Genomic DNA, 27,517 nt, shown 5'->3' on the forward strand with positions numbered 1-27,517 from the left:
TGTCTGGATTTATCCTAAAAAAAGACCAACTGCTCCTAGCCATGACAACAGGTATCTGACGATGCGTTACCCGAGATCCGCCCCCTATACTTCCGTGAATTAGCTGATCGACCTTCCCTTCCCAGTCCTGTTGGGATGTAGCCCGTGCCTAGTGAAAACCCATCTATTGACAGTCCCGACAGGCACCAGAGCAAATGCGCAGAATCGGCTGTCATTGGTGCCGTCTGACACCTCCCATTAAGGTGTGGCCGATCGCAGGAGCAGCTGAACAGGATAGATACAACAGCCGTAGTCCAGTCGATTGCACATGCCTACTCATACCACGATACGTACTCGCAGGCACGCACGCGATGAAGTCTCTGGCGGCGACGACAGCACTACAGACAACCGACAGCATTAATTCCGCAAGGACAGCTTTTATTCTGTCAGCGACCTCGCGTGGAGTCGGCTGACGCGGGAATGTATGTATTGTGCGTAGCGAAGTGAACACTCACGCACCCCACTTCTGTAGGCTTTTACATTGAAATAAAGGAAGATATCTACCAGTACGCAGCGGACAGGTCTGTACACGAGCACGGAACCATATCCAGCCACCAATAACATCTCAGTTGGAAAAAGAAAATAAAAACCCAAAATAGTGCGCTTCTATAATGGAATAAAATTAGACAGCAAACTTCCACTAGTGAGCAGAGGCAAAAGTGAAATACGTGCCTTCACGGATACCCTAGAAATTATATACTAGAAAAGTGTTTTTATACTGTCAAGGATTATCCAAAATGATGTGTAAATTATGTTGACAACTATTCTAATGATTAACTACTCTGATTAAGAGATATTTTACAATACATTCAACAGAATAGTAAAATATGCTGTACAAAAATATAACATTTTAAACGAAATAATGTATGTACGTATTTAGGTGTCTGTGCAGGTGAACATTGTGGTATAAATCCGTAATGGAGTAATGAAGCAAAGTTGATCGCGTCAACTAGTAACAGACTTTTTGACCCTAACTTAAAAGGATATTACATAAATCGTACCACAACATTACTGATTCCATAGACACCATACAATCCTCCTGAAATCATATTTTACAATTCCTGTACGAAATCCATATGTTGAATGTTGAAACCAATTAAATAATTAAACTCGTCACCCTATATTACGCTACTATAAACTGAGGATCTGTTACACCTAAAGATCATAATAGGATAATAGTTCTCGCAGAGGGAGGAGGGAGCTACTTATATGACCAATTCCAAAATTCTGTCACGTATTAACGAGAGAAATTACGATGCAATATTGAAATGTAGTTAAATGACTATTTTCGAAAGTAACGCTCATTCGACTAACATTAGAGGATAAAAGACAACGTCTTACACATACAAGTTTAACCCAAACGCATCGGGAGACTTAATAAAATATTGATCGTAATATTAAATTCTCCGTAACTTCCGAAACGTTACAGAATCGCGAGATCTAAGGCTAGTTTTAGATTAGAGAGATTAGATTAGATTAATACTTGTTCCATAGAATAAGCACAAAAGTTCCTATAAGGTGAGACATTTTACATATCATTTCGCATCCATTTTAAGTTCAAAATTTAATTTTGTTACCGACCTCGAGTTTAGTAAACGCCACAACATCTATGTATTTGTGTCTGTATTATGTACATTTACGATTGACAACAGCCCTAGGCGCTGCATTCAGGAACCGCGCGTCCGCTACGGTCGCAGGTTCGAATCCTGCCTCGGGCATGGATGTGTGTGGTGTCCTTAGGTTAGTTAGCTTTAAGTAGTTCTAAGTTCTAGGGGACTGATGACCTCAGAAGTTAAGTCCCATAGTGCTCAGAGCCATTTAAACCGTTTGAACTATTTTGACAACAGGATTCATATTGTTTGCGGATGGATAAATTAATTAATAATAAACAAATAAAAGGAAATAAATAACAGTCAAACGGCGAAGATACGATCATTTAGATAATGTCAGAACGATTCGGAAAAGCAGCCCGTGAACACTGAAACACAGAATAATCGTGTCGTACAAATCGTTTATGCGCTGTCAATGTAAATTAGTCCACCTAACGGTGGAGGTAGAATCCTTTGGAACACGTACGGGAAAGATAAAAAATGAGAACGGTTCAGTTACATTCTCGATTAGGGATAATCTAAAATGTTCATGTACAGTACGTGTAGCATGTAGTACAGTGTAGGCTGGCACTTGGCGTGCCGGGAACGAAGGAATAGGCAGAATCTTTTACTGAACATAAGAAAGCGATTGCGACTGGAGTACAGTGGAGGCCGTGTTGTTGCAGCGCGGAGCACGCTGCCGCTGTCGGACGTGCTGGCGGCGCAGTACGTGCACAGCGCGGACCGCTCGCAGTGCTGCGGGCCCGAGGAGCCGAAGAGCCCGTGCGGCAGCGGCGGCGGCGGCGGCGGCGGCGGCGACGGCGGCGCGGGCTGCGGCGCGCACTCCAGCTTCACGCTCCACTACGCGGCGCGCGCATCGCGCTGCCGCTGGCAGTACCGCTGCGTCACCTTCAACCACACCGACCCCCGCCAAGTCGCCTCCTGGGTCAAGACCATCCGCAACTACCTCGCCGGTACGCCTGTCGCGAGGCGGGGGGATCGCCATAGCCCGACTTTTTTTACGATTGTATTATACAAAAATAAATCTGATCGCGCTTACACAACTGGTTTTCGTCATACGTACGAAGGGTACTAGGGAAGTTTTGCAATATAGCTTTATTTATTTAATTTTTTCAAAGTAGTTTCCGCCACGTTGAATACACGTCTCCGTCCTCCGAAACCGATTCCTAAACTAGTTCTCCCGAGTTTCTGTAGGGAGGAAGGCACACTCGTGGTCCCGAGCCCTCAGAAGGTCCTCGTCACTCGAAAACTGCACTCCTTTCGGCCACATTTTCTCGCGCGGCGACAGACCGAAGTTCGAGGAGCGAGATCTAGACTGTAAGGAGGGTGCTCGAGAAGTTTCTGTCCTGCACGCCGCAAATATTCGGTGCGCGCTTTGGCGCGGTGAGCTGGAGCGTTGTCGTGATAGAGGAACCTTCGTGATGGGGTTTACAGCACATAATGTGTGAATGAATTCTGTTAGTTTATTGTAACTACAAAAACCTTCTGTTGGTCCATGTCCGTGTAAAACAATATGGGATTGTGGATCAGCCTCGATGCTAAACACTTTTGTTTAACTTCTTCTCCAAACTAGATTCGGCACAGTATTGCCATCGTCAGTGCGTTTCTTTATTCTAAAAATGTAAAACTTAGCACTTTTACAAAATGTTATTAAATGTGTGCTTTTTGGTTCCAGATACTATACTATGTGAATAGTTTTATAATACTTTTTTACTTTAGAGTCTTTGCATAATTTTTACGTTTTTTGCCATTTTTTGGCCTACATCATGTTGTGTACATGACACGAGTGGCTGTTATTAACAAATATGGTAATGTCAACTTACAAATGTCAGTGTTATTACTGTTGGAACTTATGGTATATTTCACCCCCTTGCTCATTATCACCAATACCATACACAGATTTTGTTATGTGCTTCCGTATGTCAGTATGTCTTGACCAATACAGCACCTGGAATGTATCGACAAGTGATGGCAGCCTAAATTAGCGTCTGATGATGTACACACTCAGTTGTGAGATTCTGTATCTAGAATGTAAAAGTGCAATCTACATGCAGGTTTGGTAACTGTACCAGCAGATGCAGTACATTGAAATAGTTCAGCATACATTTTTAAATAAAAGCACACATAGTGTGGTCAACATATTTAAATTAAAAGTCATGGTAATTTGTGAGCTCAGTAACAGAATTATATTGTCAAATGTATAAAATATTGATCTGTTGCCTACCTTGAAGACATTACTGCTATTTTCCTGAAATACATTGAACATGCTGTGTTATATTCTGGCATTTAGACATATGCTGACATATATTAAAGTAAAATGGAAAGTTCCAGGTTGGAATATCAACAGCATAAGAAAAAGATAGATTCCTGCTCACCATAAAGATGACACGTTGAGTTGTAATTGTCTTTTTGTTGTGCCTATCTGCGACTCTACATGTCATCTTTATGGTGAGTAGCAATCTATCTTTTCCTTATATTGTTGATAAATTAAAGTATTGTTTACAGAAAGGGTCATCTAACAACTTTTATTTATTTATTATCATCCCAATGATCACATTTGTGACATAGGATTTGTCAGGATACTTTTCAACAACTATATAATATCTTTACAAAAAAAATTTCTATGCTGAATTCATATGAATCTATCTTATGTTTAGTACAATATACAACTGATAAGTGTTTTTATAGTATAATTTCTTATGTGCTTGGCAGACCTATTCCTTGATGATGTGATTTCATTTGTCACATTTATGATATCATATATTTTTACACAGTTGAGCAGAGCTAGTCACTTATACTGTAGTAACATTTGTTAAGCATGTGGTTCTTAATCTTCTTATGTGCTTGACAGACATATTCATTGATGTAATTTTATTTGTCACAGTAATTTAAACATATATTCTTATGCAGTTGCACAGAGATATTCACTTATGCTGTAATAACATTTGTCAAGCATGTGGTTCTTTATATTCTAATACAGTTGAGTATAGAAATTCACTCACACTGTAATAACATTTGTCAAGCATGTGATTCTTGAACTCACTCTATTTGTCCATGAGATTCAGAGCACCTTGGTCACTGGATACCACTTTAATGCCATGGTCCTTGACTTTTGGAAAGCATTTGGTGCAGTGCCACACTGTCACTTAGCAAACAAAATATTACCTTATAGAGAAAGAGTAAAAGACCACATTTGTGACTGGCTTCAGGACTTTCCAGCAGATAGAAATCAACATGCCACCCTTAAAGCAAATATATCAGGAAATGTAAAAGTAAATGTGTGAGTATCCTAGGGGGGTGTTGTAGGGCTATTACTGATTATAATGTGTAGAAATGGTCAATTGGATATTAATTATAGTTATGTAAGGGTGTCATGTTTGGAAATATACAATGCTACAAAACTGTAACAAAATGAAGTAAGATCTGCAGCAGGTTGATGAATGGTGGATAGACTGACAGTTACCCCAGAGAGTAAATAAATGTAATGTATATCACATGAATAGGTGGAGAGCTCCAGTATTATTTGACTGTAGTATTGGCAACAAATTACTGGAAACAGTAAAAAACATAAAATACCTAGGAATAACCACCCTGAATGACGTACAGTGTAATGACAACATAAAGTTGAGTACACTACCTTTGGAGATAAGAGAAGCAGCTGTAAAGAGATTCAGATGGCAGGCCAGTACTAAGAAAAGGAGAAGACCGAAAGGTGGAAGAAATACATAAAAGGGCTACACAAAGGAAATAAACTTGAAATCAGTGTTAAGGAAAGTGAAGTGGAATTAGTGGATGAGGTGAGAGAAGTGATATTGCAAAAAGAATGTGACAAAACACTGAAAGACCTCCATCAGAATGACTGATATCCGTGGGAGAAGAAGTCATGACAAAACTATTGCGACTGACATGTGAGATATTGTCAGACTGAGATTCCAAACTGAGATTCATCAGAGGAATCTTAGGGAAATCTAAATTATTAATGAAAGATTATTGAGTCTTGAGCATTGCTCATTAGTCTGGACCTTTTACTTAACAGGAGAGAGAGAGAGAGAGAGAGAGAGAGAGAGAGAGAGAGAGAGAGAGAGAAGACCCAATGAAGAGTGGCACATTTCATCAAAGGTTATTTAATCAGCACAAGTGCTTTATGGAAATGCTCATCTAATTTGAGTGCAGATGGTACAAAGAGGGAGCTGTGGATCAAGGAGAAGTTTACTTTTAAAACTTGAACAGTGCATGCACCAAGTCGACTCCAAAAACATATTACTGCCTCCCATACATATTTTGTGGCATGATCATGATGAGGAGGACAGAAAAATGAGAATGCATATGGAGGTTCACCAGATGTCACTCTATACACACGCGGCATTCATGAATGGAAGATGAAAGGTGGGAAATGATAATGGTACCAGAAGTACATGCCACCACACATCATAAAGTGGCTTGCAGAGTATATATGTAGTTGTAGATATGTTAATATATGAATATTGTTATACTTGTTTTAAGCATCTTTGCATTTCATTACATGATATCAGTGTCAGTGGACATTATTGTGTTTTACGAGGGTCGTTCTATAAGTAATGCCCCACATTTTTTTCTCAGAACATATTTATTGTTAAGAGTCATAATTTGGTGACAATATACATCAATATGTCTTCTCCATGTCCTATTTTTCTACATCATGTTCTATGGCCTTATGGCAACATTGTGGAAGAGCATGTATTCCCTGCTGGTAAAAGCTTTGTCCTTTTTGGCATAGCCATGTTTTCACATAATGACTGACATTCTCATCATCTGCAAAGTGTGTTCCCCATAGAGAATTGAGTTGTGATGCGCAGGTCAGCAGAAATACTGGCATCCACATGATTCAGCATGTGTGGAGCAGTGGCTGTGACTGGACGTCCCGAGTGTGGCTGATCATGGAGCTCTGTTTCCACATATCCTGAGGCTGTAACTTACTTTACACATCATCCAACTGTACGCGTATCAACTGCAGCATTGCCACACACTGCACACAAACATTTACAGATGTTCACCAAGGTTTCTTTTTCTGCATACAAGAATTAAATAACAGCATGCTGCTTGTAATGTGAGTCATATGTAGATGCCATTTTGATGCTGTACTATGGCTTTGCCATCTGCCAGAATGGTTTCGAACTCCACTGGCACACAGAACAAACATAAAATGTGAGTCATCAACAAGGACGTTTGTCTATGTATATGAATCGCTTAAAAAAAAAAATGGGGCATTACTTATTTGCACAATCTCCATACTTATCGCCATGATGAGCTTACTGAAACAAAATTCCAGAGTTGATCATCAGTATCATCAGACTGGACACATGAATTATTATTACTGATGAGAATCACCTATTAGAATCAAAATAAAATCCACATAAGGTACTTGCTGTAGGACAGTGACATCTTAAAAAACCTGATTTCTGCATGTTACTGAGGAACATATGTTGTTTACAGCAGAGTGGAAGCCCTGTACAAGGAGCTAAAAAGCCAGAACTGTAAGATGTGTGACAGTGTTTCAAGGGCCACAGATCAATGTTATTGTTTAAAGGTGAAGTCTATGTTGTTTAATTTCTGAACAGGCGAATGGGCTTCTGACCTAACTGCATGTCAAGTGCAGCCTTTTCCCTGTGACATGAGGAGGGGTGGATAGTGAGCCCATCACCCCAGCTGCCTTTTATTTCCAGCAAAGGTCCCCTTTATTCAATTCAATAGCATGGTGAATGGGTGTGTAGCAGCCCTGTAGGGACTGGAATGATGAAAAGTCTCCACTTCTACTCAGGATTGAACCAAGGTCTTCCAGGGTTGGAATCTAGTGCTCTACCCACCGGACCATCATGGCCAGCTCATTATTGCTTAATATTCTTAAATTGCTACTCCCATTCATGTTTCACATTTATTAAAGATAGGAGTAAAGGACACTGACATGTCACCTGTATTACTTGATATTTTATGTTTTCATTTTCTTGTCATGTAACTAATAGCCTTAAGCAGTTATACCATGGTATCTTGTAATTGAAGTGGGTATTACCACATAAATTTTAATATATTGTTTGGACATAAAACTGGTAACTTGGAAGAATATCCAAATCCATTCTGAAAACTTTTTGCCAATATCCTTCGTACAACAGCAAATAATATGAACTTCAGTTCATACAATTACTGGTACAGAAGTTCATGTTTCCTGGGTAATGAGAAGACAGCATGACTGGAATGATTGTTTGGCATGTTTTTATTTCCTATGTAGAAAACATACCTAGCTGCACAGAAAATGAAAAGAAAATTCATGCCTCTTCCTGAACTCGTTGTCTCACATGCTTACACAATTCTGAGAAATGTTAACATTGTTATTTGCCACTTTGGAGAATCAATACTGGAAGGGTGTGGTTGTGCATAAATGGTGGTGTGTCAAGAACTGGAATAATAATTCACATATTTTGACTGCATGTTTTTGACACCCATCTTGCATTTAGTTACAAGGTTTTACTTACTGAGAACACTTATTGCTATGCTCACTACTATTTTGTAACTGTTATGTGTGCTTGGTGAATTTAATTTTATAGCAACTGAAAGTGCAGTCATGCATTTCGACAGTAACAAGAAACTGATATTGCCAATAATCAGTGAATCATACAACATTTCTGAAATTGTTTAGTCCTTGATCAGTCACATTTGTGAAGTATGTGCTGGTGTTTGAAAGAGTGACATAGCGTAGCACTATTTAAATGTGGGAAAACTTAATAGAGAGGAAACTGTGACCATCTTGCTGACGTGATTTAATGCTGATGCAGAAGGTCATGCATCAGTCTGTAATGTTGGCATCATGGACAATGGACTCATGTACTCATCCACCTCAGACACTCACTTGGCTGTTGTGTGAGTCATGATGTGGTGCTTGTGTTTTAACATCTGAATGATTTGCTCATGAACACCATGTAGGCCTTACAAAGTGAGTTGCTGTGGGATAATTATGCCATAGGCTGACAGCAACTGTAAAGCAAAAAGAACAAACCAATAAAAGTTCTTAAATGTTCTCTATGGGATAATGTTAGTTTTTTTATTAGGTCTAAGAGATGTAGAATGCCTCTGGTATGTTTGAAACCAAAATAAATTGTTCAATGGTAACTGAAATAAAAAAGTTGTGAGAAATTTAAGGAAACTCTAATATCATAAAAAACTTTGGTTGGTTTGTCACCAGACAGATAAATTGTGAATGGTTTATTCTCAGAAAACTGATGTGCTTGGCCTGTAATGGTTTGTTGTCTCCACCAAAACTCTGAATTTTTGGCGCATGAATCTAGCATCGTGACTCTGTTATCCCATCTGGCATACTGAGTATGTAGTAAATTAAGCTGCTTATTTGGTTATTTAAAATTGATGAAGTGAACTGTTGCATAATCCATTTTCTCACGATTTTAATGTTGTTCATCTCATTTATGAAGTGATGATAATAATTTATGATACCTGGTCCTCTACCATTGAATTTTCTATTGTTCTTTCTGGGAATACTTTGTCCTTATGAAAAGTACAAGTTTCATTCTAGTTCAGATTCCATGTTAAACTTATTACTTACTATGTAGTTGCTTCTCAAGGAAAGAGGAGACTAGGGCATAAGGGGGCATACTATCTTCAATAAAACCATTTCAAGTAAAGCTCTATAATGTTTATGTGAACCTTTTGTTTGGTGACCGCTTTACTTCTTTTCTACTCACGGGTATGTGCTGCTGCTTGGAACTAGTATGACTCTGTGATATTTTTATGGCTGGAATGTGATAAGATAATTTTTGCCAACAAATCTACGGACATCCCAATAATATTTGCTCTGCTTTCAAGCAGATATATCTACTCCTTAAGGGTGGATATTACAATAAGCTGTTAAGGTAAAGATATATTAATTTTTGCCAACAAATCTACGGACATCCCAATAATATTTGCTCTGCTTTCAAGCAGATATATCTACTCCCTAAGGGTGAATATTACAATAAGCTGTTAAGGTAAAGATATATTACCTGCTCATACTTTTGATGGTGCATTACAGTTCAGAGGTTTGGCATTGGTAATGTACCACTACCTGAGGTAGTAGCAGGACATAATAAAGAAGCAGGATATAATAAAGAAGGATTAAAATCATATGTGGTGATGGCCCAGTTTCCCTCCACATTTTCATTTATTTGTTAGGATGTGAAAATTCTGAACTTCAGTTAAAATATTGTCTCTCTTGCCCTGGTAGACAATTTATGGAATGACACATTTGGAGTAACACTCATCCAAATCATTGTAAAGTAATTCTTTAAATATATCCTAGCACCACTGGAAATGTGAAATCATAATAGCCCAGTGATGTGTATTAAACATATTGCAACATACTTGATATTGGGATACTGTGGAATCACTGATTGTACAGTTTGATTATGCTTTAATGCCTATTTGATGTGATTGTTGTTAGACAGAGTAGTGCTAGCTGCAGGGGAAATAAATCATCTGCAGCCTTTTTCAGGGAAGGAGATTGGCCTTTGCCTGCAACCCAAACACAAATTACTGTTACTAAATAACTAATTGACAAGTTATTTTCCCCATTGTTTTCTTTATGTGGTTTTTTTTTATCAAAATCAAGTAGTGTTATTCATTCATTTGTAATAAGAAATGGGTGTAGTTTAAATAGGTTTCATCTGTGCTGTGCATTTTGCTGTGACACAGACTAAAATCTATTTCCTGAGTTGCACAATAGTTTTCAATAATATACATTTTTAGACGTAGGAGCAGTGTAAGTGTTGTTCAGCTCTTCCAGAGCCAGCAATGATAAAAATTAACTGCAGAGTTATATTGGTTGCCAAACATATATTTGAAATTTTGGAAAATCTCATTGTCAAAAGAGGTGCACTGCATATTGTGAATTAGGTAACATAACTCATGTTTATTTATTTCTAATTAGTCTGTACGTTATGATAACTGGTTACCTTATTTTCACAAAACAAGAAAAAACAGACAATTTGGAAACTGGAAATGAGGAACTCTATGCCAATATTGGTTTTTGACATTTACGGTTTCAGCCTTCAGTCGTTAAGGCACTGATATAAAATTTAGAAGAAGGTTATAAGATTTTATTGCTCTTCATATGAATTTCTTTGAGTAAAACTAGATAAGTACTTTATGGCTCATCACTTGTGAAAACTGTGATTGAATTGACAGAAATATATGAAAATAATACATAAATGTCAAATACTCAGGCCCAAATCTTCTGCAGTCAACTGGGATGAAAGAAAGATTAAACATGAAATCTGAAAAGTTAACTAGGGTCTCAGTAAATCATTTAGGTGATCTCATGGTATACACTTTATAAAAGTTGTCAAATGTAATTGCTATTAATAAAAGTCTGACATCCTGTATTTTAGGCAGGATTATTGTGATTGATGAGGAGCTATTGATTTCCAGGAGAGGGATACAATTCATTCATTATTGCAAAGCTTTCTATCCAAGCGCAAGTAAAATAGATTTTAAGAAGACTTATTTGTACTTACAAGAAAGGACACCAGAATAGCTGGAAAAATATTAATCAAGAAATAACGAAATAAATAAAAACAAATAATTTTTCAGTTTAAAATACTGTTAAGGATATCAAGGACAAATTATTAAATGAAGTAAAGCTGATTTCTGCAAAATGTAAAACTTTTTTTGTCTTTTACAACAAGAAAACTTTTGGAACTGAATATTTCACTACCTTTGTTTTGATTTGAGGGGAATCTGATCACTAAGTGCAAGCAAAGCTTAAGGAAAAAATCATGCATGTTTTAAATAAGCATTAGGAAATGTGAGACAAGGAATGTTCATGTATCTACACACACACACACACACACACACACACACACACACACACACACATACATACGTACGTGTTTGATAGAATTTAATTTATTTCATTTATATTGAAGTGATCAGAGATTATATATACAATTTATCCTGGAAGTAAGGCCATTTAATGAGTAATCTGTGTTGAAACATAAAGCACATCATAGACATCATGAAAATGTTTGTGCTTCAAAGTGGACAATGTGCAAATGATTTGTGTGGACAAACTTACACAGATGTTGGCTGACTTGTTATTAACCTATACACTTAATATTATGAATTGAGATGGATGACGACTTGTCTTCTGAACCAACTAAACTTGTGGATTAAAGCGTAGCATACACACACTCATTTTACTGACAGTGATGGTCGTTATCTAGCGCCCATTTCGACGTCAGTAGTACTAATGTCTTCAGTGAGGGCTTATTATTGTATTTTAATATTAATTTATGCAATCTGACACAGGTTTGAGACGTCGACCACGGAAAGTCCTGGTAGTAGTAAATCCATTTGGTGGCCGTAGGCGTGGGCCTCGTGTGCTCGAGAGACAAGTTAAGCCATTACTTGCTGTTGCTGGAGTGGAATCTGAAGTCTTGCTTACCCAGAGACCAGGCCATGCCCATGATACACTTCTGAGAAGACCACTGGATGGGCTGGATGCAGTGATTTCCATTGGTGGAGATGGAACATTTGCAGAGGTAAGTGCATGTTTGCTTAGATTAGATATACTTTTCATTCCAATTGACCCATAGTGAGGGGATCCTCTAGGATGTAGAACATGTTATAAAAACAAGAATACACAATAAATATTTGCAATTTAAAACAAATATCCTAATGTACCTTCACAGATCCCAGGTGAAATGATCGTCAAGGATGTGGAATGAATAAAAAAAATAATTATTTAGCATATTTTCATTTAAAAGTTAAGAAATATAATTTGAGAAATCTTTTTATAACACTTATGTACAGTGATTGCATTACTGCACTGAATTTTCACATAAGTCAAATTGTACTAATGCTTGCCTTATTTGATATTATTCGTGAAACACACATGCACATCAGCTGGTTCTAATAAGTAATTCATCAATCAAATAGGAGGAATTGACCACCAATAAATCCTTTAGGCTCATCTTAAACTGAACTTTGTTGAGAGTCAAACTTTTCATGGCTGCTGTCAAGTTATTTAAAATGTGTGTTACTGAATGATGAACCCTTTTTGAATCAATAATGGACACCTTTTTGTATCAAACACCTTAAAAGTTTGTGAAGATAATTTCTGGTACTGAATCCATAAATTGATCTGTTGGTTTGAAAAAGAGGTTTATTTCATTAAGGAATAAATATGTTGGTAAGCAAAAGTTAATATGTCTAATCCCTAAACAGGTCTCTGCAGGATATTCTTGAGTTCACATCACAAATAATTCTTATTGCACATTTTTGGGCCCAGAAAACTTTAACTTGGCTTGATGAGTTACCCCAAAAATATTCCCATATGATATTGTGGAAAGAAAGTAAGCGTAACATGCCACTATGGCTGAAAATGTGTCTGAAAACATTCACAATGCAAATACAGATTTTTTTAGGTGCTTCAGCAGTTTTGTGGTGTGCTCCTCCCAGTTGAATGTATTATCCATCTATAATCCTAAGAGTTTAACACTGTCCATGTCTTATATCTGTTTGTCATCGTATTTTAGGGATATACTTGTGGGAAACCTCTTATAAGTTCTGAAATGCATGTAGTGTGTTTGCAAAGTTTAGTGACAAAGAATTGGCTAGGAAACATTTATTAATGACCATGAAAATTTCATTAACCAATCTTTCTAAGACTACACTTGTTCTTCTATTTATTGCAATGTTTATATTATCTGCAAACAAAACTAACTTGGCACCTGGTAATGTTACTAATGAAATGTCATTGATGTTGTTGTTGTTGTTGTTGTCTTCAGTCCTGAGACTGGTTTGATGCAGCTCTCCATGCTACTCTATCCTGTGCAAGCTGCTTCATCTCCCAGTACCTACTGCAACCTACATCCTTCTGAATCTGCTTAGTGTACTCATCTCTCGGTCTCCCTCTACGATTTTTACCCTCCACGCTGCCCTCCAATGCTAAATTTGTGATCCCTTGATGCCTCAAAACATGTCCTACCAACTGATCCCTTCTTCTAGTCAAGTTGTGCCACAAACTTCTCTTCTCCCCAATCCTATTCAATACCTCCTCATTAGTTACGTGATCTATCCACCTTATCTTCAGTATTCTTCTGTAGCACCACATTTCGAAAGCTTCTATTCTCTTCTTGTCCAAACTAGTTATTGTCCATGTTTCACTTCCATACATGGCTACACTCCAAACAAATACTTTCAGAAACGACTTCCTGATACATAAATCTATATTCGATGTTAACAAATTTCTCTTCTTCAGAAATGCTTTCCTTGCCATTGCCAGTCTACATTTTATATCCTCTCTACTTCGACCATTATCAGTTATTTTACTTCCTAAATAGCAAAACTCCTTTACTACTTTAAGTGTCTCATTTCCTAATCTAATTCCCTCAGCATCACCTGATTTAATTTGACTACATTCCATTATCCTCGTTTTGCTTTTGTTAATGTTCATCTTATATCCTCCTTTCAAGACACTGTCCATTCCGTTCAACTGCTCTTCCAAGTCCTTTGCCGTCTCTGACAGAATTACAATGTCATCGGCGAACCTCAAAGTTTTTACTTCGTCTCCATGAATTTTAATACCTACTCCAAATTTTTCTTTTGTTTCCTTTACTGCTTGCTCAATATACAGATTGAATAACATCGGGGAGAGGCTAAAACCCTGTCTCACTCCTTTCCCAACCACTGCTTCCCTTTCATGCCCCTCGACTCTTATTACTGCCATCTGGTTTCTGTACAAATTGTAAATAGCCTTTCGCTCCCTGTATTTTACCCCTGCCACCTTTAGAATTTGAAAAAGAGTATTCCAGTCAACATTGTCAAAAGCTTTCTCTAAGTCTACAAATGCTAGAAACGTAGGTTTGCCTTTTCTTAATCTTTCTTCTAAGATAAGTCGTAAGGTCAGTATTGCCTCACGTGTTCCAACATTTCGACGGAATCCAAACTGATCCTCCCCGAGGTCTGCATCTACCAGTTTTTCCATTCGTCTGTAAAGAATTCGCGTTAGTATTTTGCAGCCGTGGCTTATTAAACTGATAGTTCGATAATTTTCACATCTGTCAGCACCTGCTTTCTTTGGGATTGGAATTATTATATTCTTCTTGAAGTCTGAGGGTATTTCGCCTGTCTCATACATCTTGCTCACCAGCTGGTAGAGTTTTGTCATGACTGGCTCTCCCAAGGCCGTCAGTAGTTCTAATGGAATGTCGTCTACTCCGGGGGCCTTGTTTCGACTCAGGTCTTTCAGTGCTCTGTCAAACTCTTCACGCAGTATCGTATCTCCCATTTCGTCTTCATCTACATCCTCTTCTATCTCCATAATATTGTCCTCAAGTACATCGCCCTTGTATAAACCTTCTATATACTCCTTCCACCTTTCTGCCTTCCCTTCTTTGCTTAGAACTGGGCTGCCATCTGAGCTCTTGATATTCATACACGTGGTTCTCTTCTCTCCAAAGGTCTCTTTAATTTTCCTGTAGGCAGTATCTATCTTATCCCTAGTGAGATAAGCTTCTACATCCTTACATTTGTCCTCTAGCCATCCCTGTTTAGCCATTTTGCACTTCCTTTCGATCTCATTTTTGAGACGTTTGTATTCCTTTTTGCCTGCTTCTTTTACTGCATTTTTATATTTTCTCCTTTCATCAATTAAATTCAATATTTCTTCTGTCATTGATATACACAAGAAAAAGTAAGGGCTGTAAGATGGAACCTTGTGGGAGACCGCATGTAATTAGTTCAAAGTTTGATGATGCCTTATAGCTTAAAACATACCTCTTTACTAATGACGCCTTTTGTTTCCTGTCACTGATATAGGATTGAACCATTACAGTAATTCGTGTTACACTGTAATATTTTAATTTACTTAAAAGGATATTGTGATTTATGCAGTCAAATGCCTTTGACAGATCACAAAATATACCAGTAGCCTGTAATTTTTTGACTAATGAATTAAGTACATTTTTACTGTGTATGTAGATTGCTTCCTCATAATCAGAACCCTTTAGAAATCTGAACTGCAACTTTGATAATATATTATTTGCTGCCAGATGGTTAAGTAGCTGATTGTATATTACCTTCTCTAAAACTTTTGAGAATGCTGGCAAATGTGAAATTGGATGGAAATTTGGCAGTATTTCTTTATCTCATTTCTTAAATGAAGGCTTTGCTTTAGCATATTGGACAGAAATTTGGCAGCATTTCTTTATCTCCTTTCTTAAACAATAGCTTAACTTCAGCATATTTCAACCATTGAGAAAATGCCCCCCCCCCCCCCCTACAGATGGCGTTGTATATTACTAAACTCAGAGGCACACCTTTTAATTAACTGGGTTGATATGTTATCACAACCAGTAGAATTTTTTTGGTTTCAAAGATTTTATGATGGAAATTAACCCTACTGGGTAATGAGGATCATATTCATATTAGTGAAGTTACCTATGTGGAATGACTGGTCTGAGGTACACCATGCAGCATCTACTGAACCTGACAACCACATCTTTTCAGTAACAGTTATGAAATAATGCTCGTTAAAAAGTTGTGCAACACTGTGCACATCTGTTACCAATGTACTGAGTGTCCATAATTAAAGTTCCAGTTTCAAAATGCAAAACGCTGTAGAAAGAAAACCACTGCCCACTGCTCAGAATGGTGTCAAATTTGAACAGCATATTGATGCGGGGAGAGGGGAGGGGGGGGGGGGGGGCACACCAATAGATGCATGGTGCACGGCTTTTCCTTAGTTTGCATCTGAGAGGCCCAGCAATGACTGTCTCCATCAAGGATCACACACTGCTGGTAAAACTATTTCACAAGAATGGTGAATGTGCACCAGTAACTCTGCAGAAGTTCTGGACACTGAAGCACATGAAGAAAGACATTGGTGCAATGTCTGCTACGGGTCTGGAGAAAATGATTACAAAATTCAAAAAGACAGGTTATTTTGACTTGCAGTGTGGCAGAGGAAGGAAAGAAGTTGATCCACTATTTGTTGAAGATGTGGCCAAAGCTCTGCTGGAGGGGTCGAGCTTGGTGTTCAAACACACAGTGCATGGGGAACTACCAAAATGTTGGAAATGGCTGTGAGCATCGTGCCAAAATCCTATGAAACATTCTGCATTGCTATCCATACAGAATCATCCATATTTATAGAATAAAAATCCACTTCAGTTGCCAATAATTTCGTAATTTATTTCTCGACCAGTTTCAAGACATAGAGCTTCGTGTTCAGGTGCCACCAAATAATTATGGGAACATGAATGTGTGGTGATTAGGCCAATGAGTCTCAAACTCAATCAAACAAACACACGGGAGTGTAGGACCAGCATCCACAGCACCTGCCTGGACAGCACGATGTGGAAGTGACTTCTCACTTGCAAATTTTTTGTCAGAAAATTCAAACATTACTGCTCGTTATTCTGATTCATGTTTACTACCTACTTTCAGAACATTAACCTGTCTCGAATTAGTATGTCTGGTATGAGTGTCCATGTCTGTTTGAGAAGTAAATTAGTTGATCTATGCCGCTATACAGGATGTCTCACTATCTCTTCAGTCTGGATGTCATGTTCAGAAAAGCACTCTGTATCTGAGCAAGGATATTTCCAATTCATTAAGATTTCTGTAGAGTTATCTTACATTTTGGTGAAGAACAGTATTCTGTAGTCTGTTTTCTCAGCAGTCACTGAATTGTCATTTTTTTTTTTTTTTTTTTTTTTTTTTTTTTTTTTTTTTTTTTTTTTTTAGTTCTGGGATACCTATTAGCTAAATTTGCCACAAGCATGACCTATCTCTACTAAGCATCACTTTTGGAATCATATTGTGTAAACCAGTAGCTCTACTCATTACAGTTATCCATCCTCCCCTTTCCAGTTCTATTTATATGAAGGTTATACTTAGGAAAATCCAAACCTGCTCATATTTGGAAAGGGTAGAAACTCAATGTGTGCAGTGTCCAGCATGATCACAACTATTTCCAGCTGATTACTAACTCATTATACAGCACTGCTGAAACACGGATAGTTATGCTGCTAAAACACAAGAGTGCATGTTGGTGTTACAAGCCTGAGAATCTGTACTGGGTCACCAGTGATATCATATCATCCATTCCTATGAAACAGTCTCCAGGTATGCTCACTATGGTCCTCTTATCAAAAATTCTTGCACAACACCTCTACATCTTTTGTCACTTGCCTACACCTAGGTCTGGGTTTGAGTGTGCTTGTGATCAGTAATCTGCACCTATACTCCTTCAATCAAGCATCTATACCAAGCCCATAATTATATTACCTAATGGTTGCACTACATTTATACGAACACTTCTGTCTGTTAGCTTTTCTCACTTTTAAGTCTGCTGCAATTTCTCTGTACCCCCATCTATGTGATAATCCTATCTTCCTCACTCTGAAATGTATTACTTGTGTGTCATATTAAAATATATTAACACATCCATTTTTTATGAGCTGACAGTTTCAGCTTCTCACTAAACTTCTCTTTCATCCCCCAGCTACATTCTTCTCTGTGAAATAAGGACAATCAAACTGAGAACTTTGAAATTATGCTGCCATTTACATGAATATTTGTTGATTACAGGTATTCAATGGCTTAGTATTACGGGCAGCGAGGGATGCCGGTATCGATCACAATGACCCTGAAGCTCGGCTACCACCTCCACCTCTTAGAGTGGGTGTTGTGCCTGGTGGATCTACCAATACAATGGCTTATTGCCTCCATGGAACCACTGACGTGCAGACTGCTGTAATACACATTCTGCTTGGTGGGTAACCTGTATATAAAAATGTTCTTTTGTGTTTCCATTTTAGATATTTCCATTGATTATATAAGAACTGATCATTTTGACATAGAGTGGCAGGAGTCTTGTAATCCTGCTGGATGTATTGATGTGTCAATCAATATGATTATGCATATGACTGGTGAGGTCATTAAATGTGATGCAGACTAGTACATCTGCTGGCATCACATCACATAGTTGATGTTCAATAAAACCTGTGGTGTTGAAGAAGCAGACTTACACCAGGAAAGAGCTGGCTGGATGTATCCACATATCGTCCCACCTAATTTTGAATTATGATAGAACTATGTCAATTTTAAAAACAGTGCAGATAATGATTGTTTGGTTCCAAAAGCCCTGTCTGCGTATGGTACCAAAAAGGAACTTGAACGAGGTATTCAGGAAACTAAAATGGTCAATAGTATTTTTTTGAAGTGAATATCAAGAATATCAAGAATTTGAACTATGTTATGTTTTTTTCCCCAAAATAGGAGTGCTATATAAGTCAAATTCTGTGTTTTACAGACTAAAAATAAGTTGAATATGGGAATTTTTGTGCTGCTGTTGTGGTTGCTTGAATGTTGTCCTACCCAGAACTTTACAGAACTCCGCACAGAAATTACGTGATGTTTACACCACTTGAGAGAGAGAAAGAAAGAGAGAGAGAGAGAGAGAGAGAGAGAGAGAGAGAGAGAGAGAGAGGAGAGGGGGGGGGGTGTAGGGGGAGGGAGGGCTTCTGGAACCAAGCAACCTCTGGGTGAACTGTTTTCTTATTTGCATCAAAATTTATGTGGTTATTGCAGAATCCATACTTAATTGGGACATCCTGTATACATTGAAAGTGACCGGGCCAAATATCTCACGAAATTAGCATCAAATGAAAAAATAAAAAGAACAGACCTGTTCGAGTGTGATGGGGGAAAACAGATGGCACTATGGATGGCCCACTAGATGGCACTGCCATAGGACAAATTGATAGAAACTGCATTTTTTAAAAAATAGATACCCCATTTTTATTACATATTTGTATAGTACATAAATAAATATGAATGTGTGATTTGAAACATTTGTTTCACTTTGTGATGGTTGGCGCTGTAATATTCCAACACTTATAATATGCCCCACCCATTTAGGTAACTGTGTTTTTTTTTAAAATTAAAACACAAAAAGTATTTATGTTTGGACTTTATTTCTGTTGTTCCAGTGTGACACATTTACTTTTGCGACCTTATCGTAAATTGTGGGAATGCATACTGTTACTGCGTGAGCAACCGTAATAACCTCATTAATATAATAAATGCTCAAAATGATGCCCCTCAACTTCAGTGCATTTGGCAATACACATAACGAAATTTCTCTCGACAGTGAGTAGATCGCCTTCTGTATTTGTTGCACATACATTGAGAATGTGCTGACGCATGTTTTCAGGTGTTGTTGGTGGATCACAATAACAAATATCTTTCAATTTTCCCCACAGAAAGAGGTCTGGAGATGTAAGGTCCGGTGAACATGCAGGCCACAGTATGGTGCTTCTATGACCAATCCACCTGTCATTAAAAATTATATTTAATACTGCTTCAATTGCACATGTGCTATGTGCCAGACATCCTTTATGTTGAAGGTACATCACCATTCTCTCATGAAGTGAAACATCTTGTAGTAGAATCGGTAAAACATTATGTAAGAAATCGGCATACATTGCACCATTTAAATTGCCGTCGATAAAATAAGGGCCAGTTAGATGTCCTCCCATAATTCCACACCATACATTAACCTGCCAGGGTCGCTGAAGTTCCACTTGTTGCAGCCATCGTGGATTTTCCGTTGCTGAATGGTGCATATTATGGGTAGGTCACATAACTAATGAGGAGGTATTGAATAGAATTGGGGAGAAGAGGAGTTTGTGGCACAACTTGACAAGAAGAAGGAACCGGTTGGTAGGACATGTTCTGAGGCATCAAGGGATCACAAATTTAGCATTGGAGGGCAGCGTGGAGGGTAAAAATCATAGAGGGAGACGAAGAGATGAATACACTAAGCAGATTCAGAAGGATGTAGGTTGCAGTATGTACTGGGAGATGAAGAAGCTTGCACAGGATAGAGTAGCATGGAGAGCTGCATCAAACCAGTCTCAGGACTGAAGACAACAACAACAACAACAATGCCAGTTTACATTACCTCTGTTTGTGAATGATGCTTTGTCCCTCTTGAAATACGCCTGTTATCATTTCGTAATTTATTTTGTGCCAAGTGGCAAGAATTTACACAATGTTCAGAATTATCACCATGCAATTCCTGGAATGCTGTAGAATTCTCAAAACCAACGTTTTTGAAATTCCTGATTCCTGCTCAATTTGTCTGCTGATGATGTGCGTATTAGTCTCAACTGCAGCTAAAATATCTATTTGGACATCTTCATTTGTTGCAGTTCTTGGTTGCATCTTCTTCTTTGTCTGAACAGTTCCAGTTTCTTTAAATACATTAACTATCCAACGAAAGGTCCGGATACTTGGTTGCTGCCTGTCAGGATAATGATCAACATACATAGCACAAGCATATTTGGCATTTTGATCACAACAGCCATAAATAAACACCAAATCTACCTTTTCTGCAACTGTTAAATATTCTATTTTAACAAGATTATGTCTTCCGCGTAATTATTATGACTGGACAAGTGTTTTTTTTCTCTTTATTGTTATTTTCAAACCTGTTTACAGGCAGGCCAGCAGCAGCATACTACGTCGCTCTTCGGCCACAGAGACACATACAAGATACAAATGAAGACAATCTGAGAGAAAAAAATACGGTGGACATGTAAACGGAGACAAACACTTTTTAAAATACATGGAGCCGTTCACGGGCGTAGAGTCCAAGATAAAAGTTGTTCAGACACTTGGACACAGACATATACGAAAATTGTCACACGTGAACGTAGGTGCACAAAACGAATTACACTGAACCACTTAAGCACGAAACAACGGCACACACAGAAACACAAGGCATCGATCTCCGGCGCGCGAATGTTCACTAAACGTGTACGAGTCCGGGGACCTGTCAAGAGAGGAGGAGGGGGGGGGGGGGGGGGTTGGAAGAGGGAGAGGGAGAGGGAGAGGGAGAAACGATGCCATGGGCAGGGGAGATAGGGGGAAGGGAGAACAGGGGGGAGCCCGGGGGGAGAGGATGGACAAGTGTATTATCGTGCCTAATTTAAGTAATGAATTGCACACAATGCTATTGGGTGAGTTGCTACATTTGTGAGAATATTGCAGCACCATCCATCACAAAGCGAAACAAATGTTCCAAATCAAACATTCCTATTTATTTATGTACTATACGAATGTGTAATAAAAAATGGGGGCAGCTATTTAAAAAAAATGCAGTTTCTGTCAATTTGACCTATGACAGTGCCATCTAGTAGGCCGTGCATAACACCATATGTTTTCCCCTCTCATGCTGGAAGATATTTGTTCTTATTTTTTTGTTTGATGCTAATTTTGTGAGATATTTGGCTTGGTCACTATTAATGGACCACCATGTATATAGGATTAATAGCTCCATATATGTATCATCCTGTGTAATGTGTCGCTCAAAATAGTTAATACAAGGACAAGGTGAAAACTTGTCTCTGACGGTCAGTAACTTTGACTTTAGGTTGGAATATACTTATTTTTCAGCAAAATCCTATTTTTAGATCACTACATTTTTGTCCATCAATTTTTTAGTAAGTAGATTGACTCCCGGAAATGTGATTCTGGAAGCTCTGTAAAATATCTATCAACAGCTAACATGCCATAATCTGTTCACTGGACTCAAAATATTTTCCAGTTGCAAAATTATTCTAAAGTTTATGTTCTGATTAAAGGAAATTGTAGTTCTTCTGAGGCAGTATATTATGTGAATAAGATGCTTTGTTCATCATTATTGCTCAATTTCAATCTAATGATAATTTTATAGTGTGTCTACTAACATTACGGTGGACAAATATGAGAATGTGAACAAGGAGAAATACCTACACCCAGACTAACAACCATCATGCTTAGAGAACAATGAATATACTAAAAGAGAAATAAAAACTCGAAATACCAAAAACCTAGTTCTTACATGTATATTTGTTTATTCATATGTTTATTCATATTCATATGTTATCAACAGATTAAATATGAAGTCGCAAATGTTAAACAGAGAGAGAGAAAAAGTTGAGGCTTTTTGCAAATACAAGTATGAAAATGAGTACAGAATCTGCACAAGCTAATCTATTACGCCAAACCCACCAGTCGTGTGTAAATCACATTAAAGGATATAACTGTTCATACAGCTGTTGCCAAACAAACCATACAGCACAAATTCAGTATCCTGTATATGTGTGAGTCCCAAATAACAATTGACAAGTCATTACATTGTCCTATGCGTAATAATAAACCAAAACATTGTGTGTGTGCAAGATGTACACCAAAGACATTACCACAGATCATCTTCACACTGATTGTTATGAATAAATCCAGCTACGCTGCTATGCAAATTGTTTATATTTTATGTATTTCATGATGAGCCCATTTTGGCAAATTGCCATCGACAGGTGCTCTGTGAATACATAAATAAGATGGTCTTAGTATAATGGTCTTCTAACTATGATTTGAAAAGCTATAATATATCATTAGTTGTTTTATCTTACTTATAACATTGTTGTTATCATGTCCTGTCTGCTTTAGAATTATTACTTTCTCCCAGGTGTACACTGGAGTTGTATGTTGGATATCACTTGTTTTCAATATATGCTATTTTTCTGACAGGTTGGATGACAGTGGGTCAGCGATATTACATGTTTACATAGTTACCATTATAAATAAGTGATGTGTGAAATTCGGTTGTTTATTATTGTTAAACTTTAGGCAGTAACATAATTAGAACACAAACCTATATAAAAATAATAATGGTGTCAAATAAGACGACTTGCACCAGGCAGCCAAACATCACAGATGGGACTCCAAGCCAATTATGCCAAACACACATTTCATTTCACAAGTTTTTACAAGCTTGTTTAATTTCTTATGATTATTGTTGCTTGTCAGTGTAAAACCTAAAAGTTGTTAGTGACTAGTTGTAATAAAATACTATTTGTGTGAAAGCATCACATGTCTAGCAGTGTCAATATACATTTATACTTTTGAGACACAGAATCATTACGTGAAGAGAAGCTAAGTGTCATATGTTCTTTTATTTTGTATTCAGTGTCAAAATAAAAATGAGGTAATAAGTAAAGTGAAAACAGACATATTGTTTCCATTTTAATGACACAGTGTTACTTTAAATACAGGAGACACTCGTGGGCTGGATCTATGCAGTGTTCATAGCAATGGAAGCCTCCTAAAGTACTATTCAAGTGTTATTTCATATGGTTATTTGGGAGATGTCCTAAGGGATAGTGAAAAATTTCGTTGGATGGGGCCCAAGCGGTATGACTATTCAGGTAGGTCATAGCAATATAAAATTGTACATTTAGAATATTTATTTAACTGTAATTGGACAGACGTTATAGCTTGCACTGCATGATCCATTTCAGTAAGAAGAAAATTGTGTATTCCAAGACATGTACATACATTTGTAACATATTTAAAAACACTGTGCCTATGTGAGAACTTCCAGAAAAGTGGCATGGACAGTACGTGTGTTTAGTTCTTTGTTATTCAAATTCAGATGTGTGGCATTGTCTTATTATGCAGTCATTGCCATTGTGGCCCATAGATTTGTATATTCACACCTATACTATTTCTAAAAATTGAGTGAAAGTGAAAAACTTAACGTGATTATATGATATATGTGCCACCTATCACTATTCAGCAGATTATTGGTTGACTGTACTCATTTTTATCTACATCTACATTTATACTCCGCAAGCCACCGAACAGTGTGTGGTGGAGAGCACTTTACATATCACTGTCATTGCCTCCCTTTCCTGTTCCAATTGCATATGGTTCGCGGGAAGAACGACTGCCAGAAAGCCTCCGTGCGCACTCGAATCTCTCTAATTTTACATTCGTGATCTCCTCGGGAGGTATAAGTAGGGGGAAGCAATATATTTTGCACCTCATCCAGAAACGCACACTCTCAAAACTTGGACAGCAAGCTACACCGTGATGCAGAGTGCCTCTCTTGCAGAGTCTGCCACTTGAGTTTGCTAAGCAGCTCCGTAACGCTATCACGCGTACCAAATAACCCTGTGACAAAACGCGCCGCTCTTCTTTTGATCTTCTCTATCTCCTCTGTCAACCCGACCTGGTACGGATCCCACACTGATGAACAATACTCAAGTATAGGTCGAACCAGCCACCTGCTTTGTTGATGGACTACATTTTCTAAGGACTCTCCCAATGAATCTCAACCTGGTACTCGCCTTACCAACAATTAATTTCATATGATCATTCCACTTCAAATTGTTCCATACGCATACTCCCAGATATTTTACAAAAGTAACTGCTACCAGTGTTTGTTCCGCTATCATATAATCATACAGTAAAGGATCCTTCTTTCTATGCATTCGCAATACATTACATTTGTCTATGTTAAGGGTAATAACTTTGAGAATCGGTATACCAAGAAGGATTCATGTGGTCAAAATCAACTTCACACTGCAATTAACGTACATGACAGTAGACAGATACTTATTATTACTTAAATATTTTTGGTCTTTAACTTTCACAACTACAGCCTTGCTGCAAGGGTAATACCAGTTCCTGTCAGATCACCAAAGTTCCGTGCAGTCAGGCTGGGCTAACACATGAATGGGTGCACTCAGCCCTTGTGAGACAAACTGTGGAGCTACTTGTTTGAGAAGTATGGCTCTGGTCTTGTAAACTTACATACGGCTGGAAAAGTGGTGTACTGACCACATGCCCCCTCCTTGTCCACATCCAGTGATGCCTATGGACTGAGGATGCATGGCACCTGTGGGTACCTTTAGGGCTTCATGGCCTGTTCAGGCAGAGTTTAGTTTTTTTTTAAACTCTGAGAAATCAGCATGGTGTGTTGCTCCCACATGCTACAGTCAGAGCTTATAAATGTTGTAGCATAGAATCGAAAAGGGCATGGATATGTTGTTTAGGAATTCCCCTCCACACAGTTTCTATCTGCTTCCATAAAACGTTGGCTGCGTGGTTGATGAAATGTGACAAACAAGCTACTGACTAACCAATCCCAAACATGTTTATGAGCTACATGAAACATTTGTCTGATTTTAGACTTTACTGGCATCTGATAATTTTAAACACTTCTCAGGTATTCATTCATATGGTGCAGTATTGCAGCATGATGATTTGTTGCTTCCTTGGGCAGTCCTGTTGACTGATTACACTGGGCAACAAAAAAATAATTTTTGAATGTTTCGAGCAGTTCATGAGGCAATTCCTACTAATTTTGGGTTGAGAAAAACAAATATGACAATGAAAATTTTTTATTAGCTCTAGTTTCTATGATATACACAAGGTGGAAGTATTACATATTAACGGATTGAGAGAAAAGGATACATTTTAATTACATACATGTAATAACAATGAAAGTGCATTTGTTTTTTTTTTTTTACTGGTAATTACATGCTAGGAGTTCTAAATTGCTGGAAAAATACTTCGCAGATGGTCGTGTCTGAAGAGAATCATGTGGTGGCCTATTGACTTCGTCGTCTTTTAGCTTGCCTCTTGTAATGGAGTTCCGCAGAATCCCTACACAAAGACCAACAGTAATCCGCCCTGATATCTTTGTTCCATAACAGAAATGTCCTGATGGAATCTCTCACCATGTCCATCACTAACAGCTCTACAACTAGGAGGGAAGAAGTCTAGGTGGGAGTGGACAAAATGGATCTTAAGGGACATGTTGCATCCAAGGTTATGGTATTTTTGCAGAAGCACTGTCACCAAATGCTTGTAGTTTTCATCTCTTATGTTGCCTAAAAATCCATGAACAACAACCTTGGAGGCTTCCAAAGCTTCCTTTTCTTTCCCCTCCAAAACTTGGTCAAATGCAAGATCCTTTACAAGTTCTTTTATTTGTGGTCCGACAAAAATGCATTCCTTAACTTTTGCATCACTTAATTTCGGAAATTTCTCTCTTATGTACTTAAAGGCCCATCCTTCTCGGTTCATAGCTTTGACAAAGTTTTTCCTCAAACCCAGCTTGATATGCTGGGGTGGTAGAAGAACGTCTTTTGAGTCCACAAGAGGTTTGGCAATGACATTTTTCCCTCTAGGGTGAAGATTTCCTGCAGGCCAACCTCCTTTAATATAATGCAATTTCCTATCTCTACTGTCCCACATACATAAGAAGCAGCAATTCTTTGTGTAACTCAGTTGCATTCCTAAAAGTATGGCAATGACTTTTAGATCACCACAGATTTTCCATTTGTGTTCATGATATTTAATTGAGTCCAAGAGAGCTGTCATATTTGCATATGTCTTCAGCTGTCATATTTGCATATGTCTTCTTCATGTGAACAGCATGACCGACAGAAATAGATGAGAGAAGGTTCCAGTTGTTAAGTAACACAGCTTTCAAACTAAGCTTGGAGGAGTCTATGAATAGCCTCCATTCAGTTGGATCATGGTTCAGATTCAAAGATTTCATCAAGCCATTAATGTCACAGCAAACAACAAGATTATTTTTCTTCTCAAAAAAGGGAAGCAGTTCCATGTGACGTTTTCTGTACTGAGAGATTCTCACACCACTTTGGAGAAGATTCCATTGCTGTAGTCGAAACCCAAGAATTTCTGAATTCACCTTTGACAGGCCAAGGTCTCTAATGAGATCACTCAAATCCGCTTGACTCAGTCTGTGTGGTTTATCATCATTTCCCTCAAAATCATGGTCATGGGATGTGGAAGGCTTGTTTGGTTCTTCTTGTTCCATGCTGTCTTCATTTTCTACTTCAAACACACAATTTTCGCATGGAGTAGGAACTGGTAAACTATCCAAATGTGGAATGGGTTGAATAGCATATGGAAGATTCGGGTACTGAACTGTTCTTCTTTTCTTCATAGACAATCCTACCTTTATAGGTGGAGTCGGG

At 38.0% G+C, this 27,517-nt stretch overlaps 1 protein-coding gene across 1 annotated transcript in view; it reads left to right on the top strand.

The window, feature by feature from the left end:
* LOC126298364 (ceramide kinase) overlaps positions 1–27,517 on the top strand; it is a 257,678-nt gene that overhangs the window by 165,893 nt on the left and 64,268 nt on the right. Inside the window, exons 2-5 of the mRNA XM_049989664.1 lie at positions 2,315–2,602; positions 11,976–12,208; positions 18,264–18,447; positions 23,777–23,929. Of these exons, the coding sequence (XP_049845621.1) occupies positions 2,315–2,602; positions 11,976–12,208; positions 18,264–18,447; positions 23,777–23,929 (858 nt within the window). The remainder of the gene's footprint in view (positions 1–2,314; positions 2,603–11,975; positions 12,209–18,263; positions 18,448–23,776; positions 23,930–27,517) is intronic.

Source organism: Schistocerca gregaria, chromosome X (assembly GCF_023897955.1).
Source record: "Schistocerca gregaria isolate iqSchGreg1 chromosome X, iqSchGreg1.2, whole genome shotgun sequence".
Classification (NCBI taxonomy): Eukaryota; Metazoa; Arthropoda; class Insecta; order Orthoptera; family Acrididae; genus Schistocerca; species Schistocerca gregaria.